Source organism: Macaca mulatta, chromosome 6 (assembly GCF_049350105.2).
Source record: "Macaca mulatta isolate MMU2019108-1 chromosome 6, T2T-MMU8v2.0, whole genome shotgun sequence".
NCBI lineage: Eukaryota > Metazoa > Chordata > Mammalia > Primates > Cercopithecidae > Macaca > Macaca mulatta.
In genome coordinates, this window is record NC_133411.1 from 128,318,027 (window position 1) to 128,335,411 (window position 17,385).

Below are 17,385 nucleotides of genomic sequence, written 5' to 3' on the forward strand. Positions count from 1 at the left end.
AAGTCTCTTTCAGCTTTCCAATTGAACACTCATCTTAATTGCCTTCATTTTATTTATTTATTTATTTTTTTGAGACAGGGTCTTGTTCTGTTGCCTGGGCTGGAGTGCAATGGCTCAATCTCGGCTTACTGCAGTCTCTGCCTCCTGGGTTCAAGCGATTCTCTTGCCTCAGCCACCCAAGTAGCTGGGATTACAGACGCGCACCATCACGCCCAGCTAATTTTAGTATTTTAGTAGAGGCAGGTTTTCTCCATGTTGGCCAGGCTGCTCTTGCACTCCTGACCTCAAGTGATCCACCTGTCTCAGCCTCTGAAAGTGCTGGGATTACAGGCATGAGCCACCATGCCTGACCTTAGTTACTGTTTTTAAAACACTGCATATTCTGATCAGTTCTGTGGTCAATGGCCAGGCATTGGTGATATTTCTATCAAAATTTTGCAGGAAATAAATTTATTGTATGCTGATTTCAGATAATGTATGTGTTTCACAATAAGTCTGTGAACCTAATTAATTTTAAAAGATTGAAAGTTAGGATGACCAGGCGTGGTAGCTTACGCCTGTAATCCCAGCACTTTGGGAGGCCAGGGCCGCCAAATCACCTGAGCTCTGGAGTTTGAGACCAGCCTGGCCAAAATGGTGAAACCCCGTCTCTACTAAAAATACAAAAATTAGCCGGGCATGGTAGCAGGCGCCTGTAATCCCAGCTACTTGGGAGTCTGAGGCGGGAGAATCGCTTGAACCTGGGAGGCAGAGGTTGCAGTGAGCTGAGACTATGGGCCACTGCCCTCCAGCCTGGGTGACAAGAGCAAGACTCCATCTCAAAAAACAAAAAAGATAATATGAAATAATGTCCTATATTAGGCAACAATTCAACTCTTTAATTGCCTCCTCTTTTCAACTTATTTTAGTAAGTGTTGAATTTACATAGTGTTCTTTTCTAAGTCCAAAGATGTATACACTTTGTCTGAAGTAAGCAGAAGGTCAAATATATGTCCCCCATCTAAAGTACATAGAATTGTGGTTTATTTAGCTACTAAAATGATTACTCACTTGGGCAAGTTACTTTGCCGTTCAGGATTTCAGGTTTCTCTATAAATTGAAGGTTAACTACAACCAGCTGGCCAAATCTCACCTGCCTCTATATAACCCATGAGCTGAGAATTTTTAAAGGTTTGAGAGAAATTGCAACAGTGACCCTTTGTGGTCTGCAAAACCTAAAATATTGACTGTCTGACCTTTTAAATTTTTTAAAATAATATTAAAGAATTATAATGCTAAGAAACTTAGTAAATACATTTTGCTTTAATAGTTAGAATGTGTTGATCCTTTAAAGTTACTTCACTGTGTCTTGGGCGGATAACCACTTAATGAAGTTGTGTGTTCTATCAGCTGTTTTTTTATGTGTAAAAAAGCAAGTTTGAAGAAATTTCAATTTCCCTTGTCAAACTTTGTTTTAGGGATAATTAGCATATACAATAGTCCTTTAGAATTGAAATATCTAGTTTCTTAAAATAATTTATGAAGTACTAATTGATAGATAGGCACATATTATTAGTTCTATTACTAAAATCACTGCATTTTTGGATTTTGTTTCCTTTTATTTAGATAGAAGCAGATTTGGGATATCCTGGAGGTAAGGCAAGAATTATTCATAAGGAATCTGATATCATTACTGCGTTTGCTGTTAATAAGGTAAGTACATAGACATTCTTCTTTTGTTTATTAAGTATTTATAGTTGGATAATATATTCTGTTTTATCAGTTTATCCAGTATTTCTTTCCCAAAGCTGCTTCCAGTTCCTTAAATTGCAACCTGGATACTTCTTTTATTTTATAAAATGATATTATTTGATAATGTGATTTTGTTATTATATGATTTTGGATATGTAGCTGATAAAATACATAGTTTTATTACTATGCAGAGAGAAGTACCAAATATATAGACAATCACTTTTAGAATTTATACAATGTAGTACAGTAGTTAACTAGTTAACCCACAGAAAAAGTGACATATTATGAATATGTCAAATGTGGTTCTGGGTATTTGGTAAGATTTAAGCTTATATGTGACTCAAATTCTCCCTCTTTGATGTATATCTCCAATAGCTGCCGAACATGTGTATTTTCTTAGTATTTCTTAAATTTCTACTTAACATCCTCCTTAGATGTCTATATGCTCCTTACAGAAGAGGTGGCCTTAGGTAATATAGTCCAAGATTGAAATCTGTCTTAATCATTTTCCCCTTCTATCTCCCCTAATTGCCTTGCTGTATAGTTCCTGATGACTTCTAATTATTCTTTTGTTTTCCTTCCATTAACTTAAAGGATATGTGTATCTTCTTTTTGTGTATTCATAGAAGATACCTAAAGGAGATATTGTATACATATATATATAAAATAAATAAATTTAAAATAATTTTTAAATATTATATAGATACATACCCTGTAATATATACAGGGAAATGTGATATACAGGAAAATTACCCATTTAGTAATCGTTTCACCAATTGGTTTTCTATCTTTCTGTGCTATGTCTGTCTTCTCTGAATTCTTCTGGATAGTATCTTTGTTGTTCTGCGTCCTTCACTTCATTTCCCTCTTAGACACCATTGAGCAATGACTGGTTAAGGGGCTGATTCCAGATTTGCCTGCTTCAGACAGTTCTGTTGTCAAAGAAACAGTTCTGTGTGAAACAGGCAAATCTGGAGTCAGCCCCTTAGCCAGTTGTAATATCTGTGTAATGTGATATTATATATACATGTCAAATGCAAAATTATTAGCCAGGTGTGGTTGCTCACACCTGTCATCCCAACATTTTGGGAGGCCAAGGCAGTAGGATCACTTGAGGCCAGGAGTTTGATAGCAGCCTGGGCAACGTTATGAAACCCTGTCTCTACAAAAAAAAAAAATTATTATCTATACCTGCATTACCTGCTCTTTCTTGAAGAAAATATTATTTAAAATATTCTGTACTATAAAAGAAACTAGTTGTTTTCTTCTTGAGTGTTTATATATAAGTACTGGTAATGAATAGTTATTCACATATATAAAGTCTACAGGTTACTGTCTATGAATATGCCTTTTTAATTTTTATTTCCCCAGATTTGCTATTTTTATATTTTTATTTATTTTTATTTTATTTTATTTTATTTTGAGACAGAGTCTCACTCTGTCGCTTGGGCTGGAGTGCAGTGGCACAACCTTGACTCACTGCAACCTCCACCTCCCAGGTTCAAGCGATTCTCCTGCCTCAGCCTCCCAAGTATCTGGGACTACAGGTGTGCACCACTACGTCCAGCTAATTTTTGTATTTTTAGTAGAGACGGGGTTTCACCATGTTGGTTGGCCAGGATGGTCTCGATCTCTTGACCTCGTGACGCGCCCACCTCGGCCTCCCAAAGTGCTGGGATTACAGTTGTGAGCCACTGCGCCTGGACAATTTGCTATTTTTAATATCCTTACTAAATTTGCAGCTGAGAAATAATACCTTTGCTTTAAATTGCATTTTTTAAAATGCCATTGAGATTTTTTTTGCCATTTGTTTAGTTGGGAACTACCTGTGTCGAAAACTATGAAGGGTCTCAGATTTTACCTTAAATTAAAACTAACAGTTACCTTTCTGTTTCTGTTAGTTGCCACAGAAACAGTTCTCTTTGAGGCAGGCAGTGGATTGTTTAAACAGTCCATTTAATTGATCCATTAAACAGTTTAATGGATGCTGTTAGAAGACATACGATTCTTTGATCAGAGACAAACGACAGTTTATGTCTAACAGCAAAAGCAATAACCAGAAAATCAGCACTTTACACTGGTTCCCTGAGCCACAATTTCCAGAGAATGACGGGAAGAGGGCCAGATGATACCTACCTTACCTACACACATAGTAGGTTATATTATAGGATAGGATCACTGAGTTTAGGGAAACCAAATCTTTTATAATAGATAGTAAGTATTCTTGCCCTTTGCTCTGGAGGGAGAGACAATAGTTATACAAACATCCTGGTAATTATACTGCAGAAAAAAGGGCAGACATGACTCACTGATAAAACATGCAGAATTTGGGAGACCTGTGGAGAATTACCACCCAATAATCTAGCTATATCATTTTTTCATTTATTTCTAAGATCTCAGTTTTTTCTTAATAGTTTGTGTTAGAATCTTACATAGCAGTAATGGTAATCCTATTTTCTCTTTGATGTCATTATCTTCCTGTTTTCTGTTTTAAAGATATGCATGCATTCGTTTATTTATTTATTTATTTATTTATTGAGACAGGGTCTCATGCCTGGTGCCCAGTGCTGTGGTGCAATGTCAGCTCACTGCAGCCTCGACCTCCTGGGCTCAAGCAATCCTTCCACCTCATTCTCCCAAGTAGCTGGGACTACAGGTGCATGCCACCATGCCCAACTAATTTTTGTATTTTTTGTAGAGACAGTGTTTTGCCATGTTGCCCAGGCTAGTCTGGAACTCCTGAGCTCAAGCTATCTGCCTGCTTCAGCCTCCTAAAGTGCTAGGATTATAGATGTGAGCCACCGCACCCAGCCAAGATGTACATTTTTGATTCATAGGCATTTAAAATGTCATGTCATTTAATCTTAGCAACTTTTCATTTGTGATCTTTTTCTGGCATACTTCTCCCACTATATTTCTGCCCCCACACCTTTTTTCTGTGACCCTTTCCCACTTCTTTTTTTTTTTTTTTTTCCTAAGATTGAAAAGCTTTAGGAGAAAGTTGTTTTATTTGAATAATTAATAATTATTTTTTTAGTTTGGAGTTCCTTATTGCCCTCACCTTTCTGTACCCTACAGGGCTCCTATCTTCCTCCACATTCCTGAATTTTGCAAACCTTAGAAAGATCATAGCATTCTAGCAGTCTAGAAAGACAGTACTAGGAGAGGAAATAAAATGCTGCATGTATTGCCATTTATACTGGCTTTCTATTGGATGTACTTTTCCTAGAACATAAACATATCTCCAAACTGAAGCTTATTATTTCACTAAAAGTAAGAATGCTGTATATCTTGTACTTTAGTTTTCACTGTTAGAGGTCATTACAAAACTACCATTTTCAAAAGCAGCTTATATACCTATTTTGCCTGTTTCTTTTAAAATTACTGTTTGACTTATTTTTCAGGCAAATAGAAACTGCATAGCAATCGCTTCCAGTCATGATGTTCAAGAACTGGATGTTTCTGGAATTCTGGCCACACAGATCTACACTTGGGTAGATGATGATATAGAAGTGGAAACCAAAGGGTACCTTCATACTTTGTTTTTATTTAGTAATGTTGCAGTATGAATAACTATATTTACTGAACTATCACTTTCAAAAGATTCTTTAAAGCAATTTATAGATTGTTAGCAGAGTAGAAGCTGATACGCTAAATGAGGGGTGGCAAGAGCTTTAAATAAGGGAATTGAGAGAAGAGTAAGTGAAGGGAACAGAAATTGTTCAGGTATGAGGTCATTGTGTGTGAGTTACGAATAAGAACTGAAGAAAATTAATTTTAAAGGGAACTATAAATTCAAATTTTAGACCTTTCAAGTGTAAATAAGAAAGAAATGATGAGTTGTTTTTATTCTAGTTGACATTCCTTTATAGATCAGAAGACTTCTTGGTTATACATGCTCGTGATGATTTAACAGCTGTTCAAGGTACAACTCCATATACACATAGCAATCCTGGCACTCCAATCAACATGCCGTGGCTTGGTAGTACACAGACTGGCAGAGGAGCATCTGTGGTATGTAAAGTTAAAAATAAGTTTGAGTTATATGTAACATTTTTTTTCCCTTTAGGTTAATGGGTAAAGGATGATTTAAAACATTTTTCTTAATTCCTAAAGTTTTAGTAAGTCTTACATGTTGGAAATTGTAAATTTTGGTAATGAAGAATAGTATGTTTTCATTTGAAAGGGTAATAACAAATTGTTTCAAAAATATACTTTGCTTGAAAACCAAAGAGCTATATTTTAATTAAGAATTATTTGAAACATAATGGTTCAGATCAGGCTTCAGCAAGCTATTCCCCATAGATCAAATACTACCCATGACCTGTTTTTATGTAGCTAATATGCTAAGAATGGTGTATACATTTTAGTGAAATGGTATACATGTTGTTTTTTCAGTGGTTGAAAAAACAAACATAGTATTTTTTTGGCACATGAAAATTACATGAAACTTGATTTCAGTGTCTTTTTATAAATAAAGTTTTATAGGAACACAGCCATAGTCATTTGTTTCTATTTTGTCTGTGGATGCCTTCACACTACAGTGGCAGAATTGAGTATCTGCAACAGAAAGTAAATATTCATAAAGCCAAAACATTTGCTATCCAGTCCTTTATAAAAAAAGGTTTGCTAACCCCTTGTCTAGGTATCTTTTAATGGATATCAATTAACAACTATATCCATATTACCACTTTTTTAAATGCCAGGACAAATATTCTTTTTTTTTTTTAACAAAAAAACACAATTTTTTAAGTTAAGCAAAAAGCAATATAATGATGAACTGAAACATAATTTTTCTGTAGTGATGGAGGATCTGTTTTAACCCTGATTGCCTAGAGATGTGATTCATGTTTGTACTTCCAAGAGTTTCCTTTATTATTACTTAGGGTATAGGAACTAATGAACAGATTAGAAGAAGCAAAAAAAGGTGGTAGTTTTTCAGAATTTCATAAGTCCTGTAGAATGCTTTCCTTGACCAAAAAATACATATTTTTTTTTCATTAATTAGTATGGGTAATTGTTCAAGTAAAGGCTCAGTCATCTTTAATAATACCTTGTAAATATTTTGTACCTAATGCAGTTCCTTTATAGTTGATATTACCTTATAATTTGCAGTGTCTGTTGTAATTGTTATTTACTCGTACTTAAACATTCTTCAGATGAAGCTTGAGATCCAGAAATGTCAAGTGGTTCAACTTAGGTCACTTTGTTAAATGTGTCTTGGTGGAGCTTGTTTTAAAGACTTCTGTTCTCCTTAGTTCAATGATTTCAAGTAGCAGTGTTTTAAGGATTAAAATGAACTTGAAAAGCAATCTAGTAATTATTCAGATGAAATGACTTGGCTCAGTAGTGGTTAAATTCTTTTTCCAGCTGACAGGTGTGTTACAATTCATTTGTAAAACTTACTGATATTATAATCTTTTAAAGGAGAGCTCAAGGGGAATATGCCAAAGAAGTGAATAGGACTAATAGGCACTTTTTGAACTCCAGCTTCAGAGATTACAATATAGTTTTTCCTGTAACATCTTTCTTGCTGGTCTCTTCCTCCTCCTGTTCTTTACACAGCAGCAGCCAGTTACTGTTTTCTAAAACATCGAGATTGTCACTCACTTTCTAAAAAATTTCAGATTTCCCAATACAACTTTTAAATAACATTAATATGGCCCTGCAGAATTTAACCTTCTGCCATCTCACCTCCCTATATTCTACATCTGATTCTCTTTGCTGTAGTTACACTGGCTTCTTTCTGTCTCTTGAACGTATTAAGCTCATGGTCATGTCAGGAGCCCTTGCCTTCCCTTCTGCTTAAAATGCTGCATCCCTCTGTTTTACCATTCACATCTCAACTCAAATCCCCCCAGATTTCCCTGGCTTCCCTAATTAAGGCATTTGCTCCTACCCACTCTACCCCCACTCAACTTATATTTTACCATCTTTATCATCCCTAGCACTTACCAGTTATTGAAATTATGCATTATTTAGTTGTCTTTTTTTTTTTTTGAGGTGGAGTCTCGCTCTTTTGCCCAGTCTCTAGTGCAGTGGCGCAATCTTGGCTCATTGCAACCTCCACCCCCTAGGTTCAAGCAGTTCTCCTGCCTCACCCTCCCTAGTAGCTGGGATTACAGACATGCACTACCATGCCCAGCTAATTTTTGTATTTTTAGTAGAGATTAGGTTTTGCCATGTTGGCTAGGCTGATCTTGAACTCCTGGCCTCAAGTGATGCACCCGCCTTGGCCTCCCAAAATGCTGGGATTACAGGCATGAGCCACCGTGCCCTGCCTTAAGTTGTCTTTTTTATATGCCCTGGAATCTAAGCTGTTTGAGAACTTGGATTCTGCCTGCCTTGCAGATTGATGATTTCTAACTAGAATGGTATCGGACATATAGTAGGTGTTCAGAAAAATGTGTTTATACTCCAAAGCTTTGTAATACAGAAATCTACCCTAGGCATAACACTAAGGATTGAATTTTCTTCCTACCTAAATCTTAGAAGGTCATCTTTTTATTTTGAATAATTGTGATTTGTTAACATAAGGGTTGGGATTGCCTCACTCTACCCTCAACAGAAAGACACCAGTAGAATAAGGTTGTTCTTTTTTACGTGGATCTTCTAAAATAATGATTTTACATATTCTACATACGCTTTCAGAAACTCTTTTAAACCTGTGTTTGTGTATTTTTTTACTCATGGTTCTCCTGTGAATATTAAAAAAGAAGACAAAAGCAAGATAGGAACCTTCAAGAATTTCTTTAAGAAGAACATGGGATTTAAATATGAAGTTTACTAACCAGAAGTCATATGCAGCAGGTTTTTATTTTTTCTAGAGAATTGATAAAATATTTTCTTAATCCTTTCAGTTTATCAAATGATAAAAATTAATAGCAAAAAAAAAAAAAAAACATTATGACTAGCTTCTGCTATTTTGGAGTATAACTGCATCCATATATGTGTTTCAGTTTTTTTATCCCTCACCTTTTCTCTGGCCTAGTCTCTGTCCTCCCTACCAACTCCCCACCTTCTCTACAACTTTAGACTAATTGAACCATTTAAAATCCAAAAGAATAACAATAACAAAATCTACCTGAGACTGATGCTACAAACTTAAGATAACATATATTTGTAGTTATGATGCTATATAAATAGGAAATGTTCTATAAAGTTTTCCTTTAATTTTATGTATTTGTTTTACTCTTATTTGACAGGCTAAATTATTCAAAGCATAACTTTAAAATGAATAAATACACAGTTCCAAACTATCAGTTTTTAAATTTATTTAATTTTATCTTCTTTTATTTTCACATGCTCCTGTCTTTTAAACTTATACTATTCAGGATTATTACTGAATAATAAATTTAATGGGATCAGAAAAGAATTGACAAGAAAGGAGGGAAGACTAAATTCTTGAGAGGAATTTCTCTTTAGATCTTAGTCAGTAATGCCCAAAATATATGTACAAATATAAGAGCTGCACTATTAAATCTCTGTTATCATGTTTAGTATTTTTAGCACCTATAATGATCGTTACGAACTCACGTAAAAATAACTACATGAATGTTATTTGAATTTCCTGTCACAATTTACATGTTTAATCCTTTTTATTGTGGCTGTAAAATAATTTTTCTGTTTTACCAGATGATTAAGAAAGCCATTAATAATGTTAGAAGAATGACTTCTCATCCAACTCTTCCTTACTGTAAGTTGAATAATAATTAGCAATTGTCCTTTCTTATTCTTAAATCTATTTTTGGTAATTTTATTATAAGAAATGTATGGGAACCTTTTTGTTTTAATTGAAAGCATTTATTAGACTTTTTTTCTAGAGAATATTTGCCAGTAAATAGAATCTTGATTTCAAAACTGGGTAAAAATAGAAAAAGATATTTCCCTAAAAGAGAAGACTGATTTAATGAAGTAAATTTTTTGGCGTTTTGACTACCAATCAAAATTTGCGACTACCAATACACAAAATTTGTGTATTTCTAAGTTAACACATTTTATCTTTGAACATTTCTGGATTTCTTTGATCATGCTAAATTATAGTGAATAATTATTTTAATAATAGAACCACTGCCAACCTTTATTACATAAGCCACAACCATACCTCGATTATTTATTACCTCATTATACTCAGTTTGTATTTTATTACTTTTTTTCAGTTTGTCTTTTATGAGACACATTAATAGTAAACATAGGAAGTTATTATTAGTAAGTTTTTATATTCTGAGGCAGAATATATTTGTTTTCAGTTAATCTTCCTAGGAATCTCAAAAGTTTCTCTTCCTTCAGCCAAGAACTTAATTAATGGGGAATTTATTGGAGGTATTGATTCTGGGGGGTTGGAATCAATACTCATTGGTGTGTGAGTATTCCAATTTTTAACATTTTTTTTTAAGTTATGCCCTTCATCAAGTTGTCCTACATAGTAACAAGAATAGTGCTTGTTAATTAATGAGTATTCATGTCCCCCCAGTTTAATAGCCTATTAAAAACTTTAGAAACTTTTGTCTTGGGAGATATTCTGATAAAATGCAGTTAAGAAAATCAGTATTCTTTTCTGCTTCATTTATGATAAATGCTCAAATGATCTATTATCAAAGTTGTATACTCTGTACAAAAAAAAGGCTCAAGAGAACCATATATGTAAAATGAAGAGAATAACATCTGTTACTTATGCTAGAGGTATAAAATAATATAAAAAATTTGTCTGTTTTCAGTATGTCAAATTTATTCATCACTAGAAGTGTGTATTTTTTACCCACAAGTTTAACGTAAAGTGAGAACTGAAAAACAGTCATGAAGCCTGTAGTGTTAAAGAGTCAAAATGTGTTTTATATATAAAATTTAAATAATATTACTCCACATCAAGAAATACTTGATACTGCTTAAAACTACCCTATTCTAAGCAGTCTGGTTTGGAAGTTTTCTGAGATACTGAAGGGACCTCATTTTTCTCTCAATCCCATACCATGTGTCCTGGCAGGTGTACATACCCTATACCTCAAGCCCATAAACTTTAAAGTGTCCACCCTCGAAGCTTCAAAGGTTCAATGGACCTATTGTCAGAGGTGTTAGACAGCATCAGTTACTGCTGTTGCTGTCTTGAGAGATAAGTACTTTCTCTGTTTAGAGAACTGCTGTAACTAGCAGATAAGACACCTGAAAAATTAAAAGCTAATTTAATTACTGGATTTTTTTTCCAGTATATCTTTTCATGTCACAAACAAGTCCCACAGATAATAATTTAGTTTGATAACAAACACTTTTCGTGTTGTGAAAATGTTATGAGACAGGATTTTTTTTTAAATATTAGTCTGAAGTTCAGATACCTCAGGATAGCTGTTTTCTTTCCTTGGAACAGATCTTTTGAAAAATCCTTAAACAACTTTTTAGAAGTTAGCCTAGTACATTTATAATTTTCTGAGTAGAAAACACACTGTTTCTTTATACTGTCATGTACACTTCTGATACCAGATGTGTTGGCTTTTGTCCACGCCAAACCATTCTCCACGTACTGGCTGGGTGCCTTGTAATTTGGTTTAATTATGACACAGTCTGCCTGGAGTCAGAATCATATCCTACAGGTTAAGGGCTTAGTCCCACAAAACTGCTCCTTATTTCAGACACCAATTGCAGGTTATCAGTTGTCACCTACACATCTGACATACTGGCTATAAATCAGAGTGCCCACCGCCCCCTCCTTGGGTTGGATTAATTTGTTACACTGATTCACAGAACTCAGGAGAAACACTTTACTTACATTTATCAGTTTATTATAAAAGATAATCATAAAAGAAACAGATGAAAAGTACATAGAATGAGGTCTGTAAGACTCCTAAGCAGAGGAGCTTCTGTCCCCTTGGAGTTGGGGTGTGCTACAAACCTGGCACGTGGATGTGTTCACCAGCCAAGAAACTCATAAAATCTCCTTGTTCAAGAGTTTTTGTAGAACTTAATCTCCAGCTCCTTTTCCCGCCCTTTTCTGGAGGTTGGCGAGTGGCACTGAAATTTTCAATGCTTTAGGCTATCTGTGGGACCCCATCTAAGTCACTGCATTAGCGTAAATTCAGGTGCTGTTCCATAGATTTTAGTAGCTGTATGCCAGGATCCAGGGACAAAGACCAAATATATATTTTATGTCACACTGGATCATTTTTTCCCCTTCTAAAATGTTTAATGTGTTTTCCCTTTTTAATAAGTATTTGTTGAAATCATACTACATGATAGGTTCTATATAAGCCTAGCTGAGTAAAAGTGAAGACTGCTCTGCTGAAACATTAATAAGGAATCTCAGATAAGACTTTTAAAAACCTCTGGAGGCTCGGAAGCCAAGCCAAGGACTTGCCATTTGATTTCACCTGCAATCCTATAGATTTGGGCGATTTCCTCTTTTCTTGAGGTCCTCAGAAAATCCTGGGATTCCCTTGTCTGCCAGGAAGTGATAGTCCTTACTCTTCTGTAAGGCAACCATGTAAGGGACTATATGTGTACAGTACCAGGTCAGTTTTTCCGGCTTTTTGGGTTTTTTTCAAGGTGCCTTATTTGCTCTGTCAGCCTTTGGTTCCTTAAAACTTTCTGGGTCATATCTGATATTGTGCATAGTCTCCAATATGATGTATGAGTCAAAGCCTTGGTAATATGACTGATATTTTCAATTATGTCCTGCTATAAGAAGGACAGGTTCTTCTTGCTTTTACTCCTGGCAAGCTGTAAAGAACAGATTCTTATTGAACTTACGCAAATAACTATATTGCCATGAAAATAAAAATACTCACTAATAGCTTCCAAATTCTGGAGGGATCAGGTAGGGAGAAAAAGTAATTGTTTTATCTTTGTTCATGAAGGCATACTTTGCCAAATTGCCATAAACTATTGAATAACATAAGAGAAAATAAAGTTTTTCTTAAATCTGGAAAACAAAATATTAAAGAACTAGCAAGGTTTCAAAACCACAATTCTTAAAAAACCATAATTTTTCTTCAATAAGTTACTAGCCTCTCATACTTAATTCTTGTTCAGCTTGATCTTGGTTAGCAGTTTAATGAATTTATAAGTTTTCTCCCTTAGAGTTCTGGAAGTTCTTACACTGTCCAATGATAGGATCTAAACGTTATCAGAAACCAGTACCTTTCAGAGTCTTTTCTATGAATCTCCTTGAAGACAGAGCACTTTAGGATTATAGTTACTTGCAAACACTTTCAGTGAAGATCAGGTGAAACAATAGCCATCTGTCAGTGACAAAAGACTTAACATGGCCATAGCTAAAGATCAGTTCATTATCATAATGCACAATAGACAAGTAAATTTGATTGCTTCTGTGGCATACAATATTTTAACAGAATAACTGAAAGTATGGCTAATAACATTACACCAGAATATATCAGATTTTTAGAAACTTCATACAATTTCTGGAATACTTATATCATATACCCATACAAATATAATATAAGAAGGTATCACCTTTATTTGACAATGTTTCCCATGCACTTTAACGTATCAATTAAGCCTAATTAGTTTTAACAAAGCCTGATTATTATAACATTTTTCTTTTTAGAGGAAGAGAGAACAAATTTTTTTGAGATATTCCAAGGGCCCTTTGGAAACTCGCAAAGTTAGAGTGAGGTCAAAAGTACTTCATTTATAATGTATTTTTGGGAAATTTGTCAAAAATACCAAACGGTTTAAAACACTTGATTATAATAAGATTTTTGTGGAAAAATATTTAACCAGAGTGATAATTTAAATACTTCAAAGGCAAACACAGAAAGTTACATTGTTGTAGGAAAAATCCTTAGCTATTTTAATGTTGTAGGAAAAAACCTTAGTGATTTTAATATTGAAATATAGCTAATTTAATAATAATGTTAATATTAACATTAAGCCTTAGGTAATCAAAGACCTAAAAAGACATGAAGCACAGGAAATTATCTTGATGAAACAAAATCTCTGCTGGGCGCGGTGGCTCATGCCTGTAATCCCAGCTCTCAGGGAGGCAGAGGTGGGAGGATAGCTTGAGTCCAGGAGTTTGAGACCTGCCTGGGCAATATAGGGAGACCCCGTTCTCCACAATAAAGAGGAAAAAAAAAAAGACAAAGAAACAAAATCTCGATTTTGTAGTCAGATTACTTAAAAGGTAAAAATAATAATATTAACATTAGGTCTTAGGTGATCAAAGACCTAAAAAGACATGAAGCACAGAAAATCATCTTGATAAAATCTCGATTTTGTAGTCAGCTTGCTTAAAAGGTAAAGGAAAACCTTTCACAATCTCTTATCAAGAGAAAACCAATACTCCAGTAAAACTTTGTGCCAATGTACTTCTGATATTAAGACTCATCATTCTTTTAATAACATATATAAATACATATTAGCCAGCTTGGCCATGCATAACATTATTTTTCCAAATTCCTCTTACACAAACCTTCTATAGCATTCTTGTATCCGTACATATTTTGTTCTGTACTCTTCCTCTTTCCCAGTATGGAACAGTCTGCTTTAGTACAAAAATTATTCTTTTTCCCATAAGAAAAACATCCTTCACACCTCATAGCTTCACATTCCAAAAACATCCTACTTTCCTGACATACAAAATTATTTATTTCAGTAGTTTTCATTACATATATTGATTAGAATTCTTAACTGTTAGTGATGTTAGTTTCTAGTGAAAACTAGGTAATAAGCAGTTGTGCAGTGTCAGTCACACCAGCATTCTATAGACTAGCAGATCTATACTCTTTCATAATTTACAGAAGCATGTTCTTTTTCATAGTATAGTTTTTCAGTGTGTCACAGGACATGTTTACTAACAGACCCAAATATCTTTATTCTTCTGTAATAAGAAGCCAAAAGTAGATAAACTTATGTTTAGCAATTAATGTTTTAGTATTTTATGTAATTTGGAAGTTATCTAGATATTCAATTAATATCTATCATTTAATTTAACTTAATGAAATACTTAGGGTATAAGTTGTCAAAGGGATTTGGAAAACTGTTTTGAAGTAGACATAACACCAGACAAGGCCAGCCATCAAGTTAGTTATTATTTATTTTTTACTAACAAATTTTGTAACAAAGATAACATGAGTGTATTTGACTAGTAAGCATAAGTAAAATAAAAGGTGTATATCACATTATATTTAGTGCTGGTAACTCTAAGGATATGCCTGCTTTAATTAAACCAACAAACTTAAATTAGCTTTCTTTTTACCAAAGATTATCTGACATCAGATGGACTTGAAAAACATTTGGGTCTGTTTCTATCTTTCTAAAAGTTTAAGGAATACTTAATTTATATAAGTGCTTATTTTTCTTTAAGCCCATTATATATAATTATTAAAAATTTTGACAATACCATCTGGTAATAGAAAAATATCACATATATTTAACATATATGTAGTCATACACAAACATACAGGCAGAAGCAGATTCTATAGTTTTCATTCTAAATTTTAGTGATCTGCCAGATACAAAATATCAAACTCAGTAGTTTATAAAAAGGATATTTGGGCCGGGCACAGTGGCTCACGCCTATAATCCCAGCACTTTGGGAGGCCAAGGCGGGCAGATCACAAGGTTGGGAGTTTGAGACCAGCCTAGCTAACATGGTAAAACCTCATCTGTACTAAAAATACAAAAAATTAGCTAGGCGTGGTGGCATGCACCTATAGTCCCATCTACTCAGGAGGCTGAGGCAGGAGAATTGCTTTAACCCAGGAGGCGGAGGTTGTAGTGAGCCAAGATCGCACCATTGCACTCCAACCTGGGCAGCAGAACGAGACTCTGTCTCAAAAATAGATAAATAATAAATAAATAAATAAAAAGGATATCTGGATCCAAATTGTGTTCCTGAAAATGGGACAAGATTACCCACCCAGATTGCTAAAACTTTACTAGTATTTGTGGAAGAAGACTTTTAAGATTTCTCATTTGTCTTTTGTGAATACTCTTCTAGAGAGACAATTTGCAGTTCATTTAGTCTTCTAGTAGCCTCTGCATACCAATAAAAAATGCCTCCCAGTTTGTGAAGCATTAGAGATTCCCTTTTATTTAGTGCTTCCTGTAGATGGACAATTTTGTATAAGTTAAAAACTTCCCTGTTGTGGCCACCATAATTCTAAACTGTCTTTGGTAAATATACTCATTTCTCTAGGAAAGCACAGGTTCTGGGTCCATAATGTTTATACATAAAATTAGCTGGAGTTCCAGTTGGAGGAGTTCTTGAATTCCTTAAATTCAGAAGAACCCATGATTTTTTGTCCTTCTAAAATCTTATCTACCTGAGGCCTCTTACTGGACCCAATCCAATCAGGTTCAGTCTGACTTCCAGAGCCGATCTGGATGAAAAATGCTTAAAGGGTAAAAGTTGCAGGTTTCAGCTCAAGTGGCAACCTTCAAATGCACAATGAGAAACAGTAAGCACAAGGGACCTACCGGGAGGTACCTGTGCCCTGGTTACTTGTTGCTCCTGGAGGTCATCATCAGAGGTCTCCTTCCTGTTCCTCTGCTGAGAACTCTTAAAACATAGGCACATTAAAAATGTAATGAGTTTATTTGAGCATTCAGCTCAAATTCATGAATTGGGCAACACCAGACCAGAAGCGATCAAGGCTTCACCGAGGTGGCATGAGGGGAAAACTTTTATAAAGTGTTCAAGGAAGCAAAACAAAGACAATATTTGATTGGTTAAAGTGGAACGTCCTTAGTTAGAAGTTAGTTGGGGGTTTCTAATTGATAAGCGTCTAGTTAGAAGTTAGTTGGTGGTTTTTGATTGGTTAAGCTTAAGCTTCATTCTACTGTTTACATTGAACTGAGTTTTGATTTGCTCATATAGGCACACAAGGCCCTGGACCTGTCTTAGCCTAATAGCCTCCCAATTAATTTCTTTTTTTTATTTTATTTTTTTAAAGAGACTGGGTCTCATTATGTTGCCCAGGCAGAAGTTTTATGGCTACTTACAGCACAATCAAGGAACACTACAGCTTTGAACTCCTGGGCTCAAATGATTCTTCTGCCTCAGTCACCTGAGTAGGACTATAGGTGTGTGCCACCAAACCCAGCTCTTAATTTTTTAACATCATAAAATAATAATAGAAAAGTTCAGTGATTTTTTTTTTTTTTTTTTTTTTAGTACAGCTACCCTAATTTATTTTTCTGATTAAGCTATGCAAGCGCATTGGGGGAAAGGGAGTAGAGCCAGTCAAATACCTAGTCTCAAAAAACTCTATCTACCCTCCTACCGCTGCCCAATGGTAAAACATTTCAAACCCATCGAAGTTCATTTATTTTAAATATTTGATAAGGAATGAGGGAAACTTGACTGATATGTGACTAGCAAGTGCTAGATGTTTTATATAAATGTAATTTTTTACTACCTCCATACCACATTAATATTGATAATTATACTCTATAAATTGAGTGGTATATGATAGGCATATTTCTGAGTGATCTCATTTACTACTCACAACTGTCCAGTGACTTATATATCATTAGTCCCTTTTTACAGGAAGGAAATAGTCTCAGAGAGATTAAGTAAATATCCTAGTATAACACAAATAATAAATGGCAAAGTGAAGAATTAATAGTCATTAGCTTATTCGTATTTATCAGTGAAACAAGAAGTCAGGTGCAGTGACACGTTCCTATAAATCCCAGCCT

At 34.6% G+C, this 17,385-nt stretch overlaps 1 protein-coding gene across 5 annotated transcripts in view; it reads left to right on the forward strand.

Moving 5' to 3' along the window:
* DMXL1 (Dmx like 1) overlaps positions 1 to 17,385 on the forward strand; it is a 174,990-nt gene that overhangs the window by 141,357 nt on the left and 16,248 nt on the right. For all 5 annotated transcript variants that reach the window (XM_001087590.5, XM_028849674.2, XM_078005121.1 and 2 more), the window contains 4 exons: positions 1,606 to 1,692; positions 5,136 to 5,257; positions 5,604 to 5,745; positions 9,367 to 9,427. In XM_001087590.5, coding sequence (XP_001087590.3) covers positions 1,606 to 1,692; positions 5,136 to 5,257; positions 5,604 to 5,745; positions 9,367 to 9,427 — 412 coding nt within the window. The remainder of the gene's footprint in view (positions 1 to 1,605; positions 1,693 to 5,135; positions 5,258 to 5,603; positions 5,746 to 9,366; positions 9,428 to 17,385) is intronic.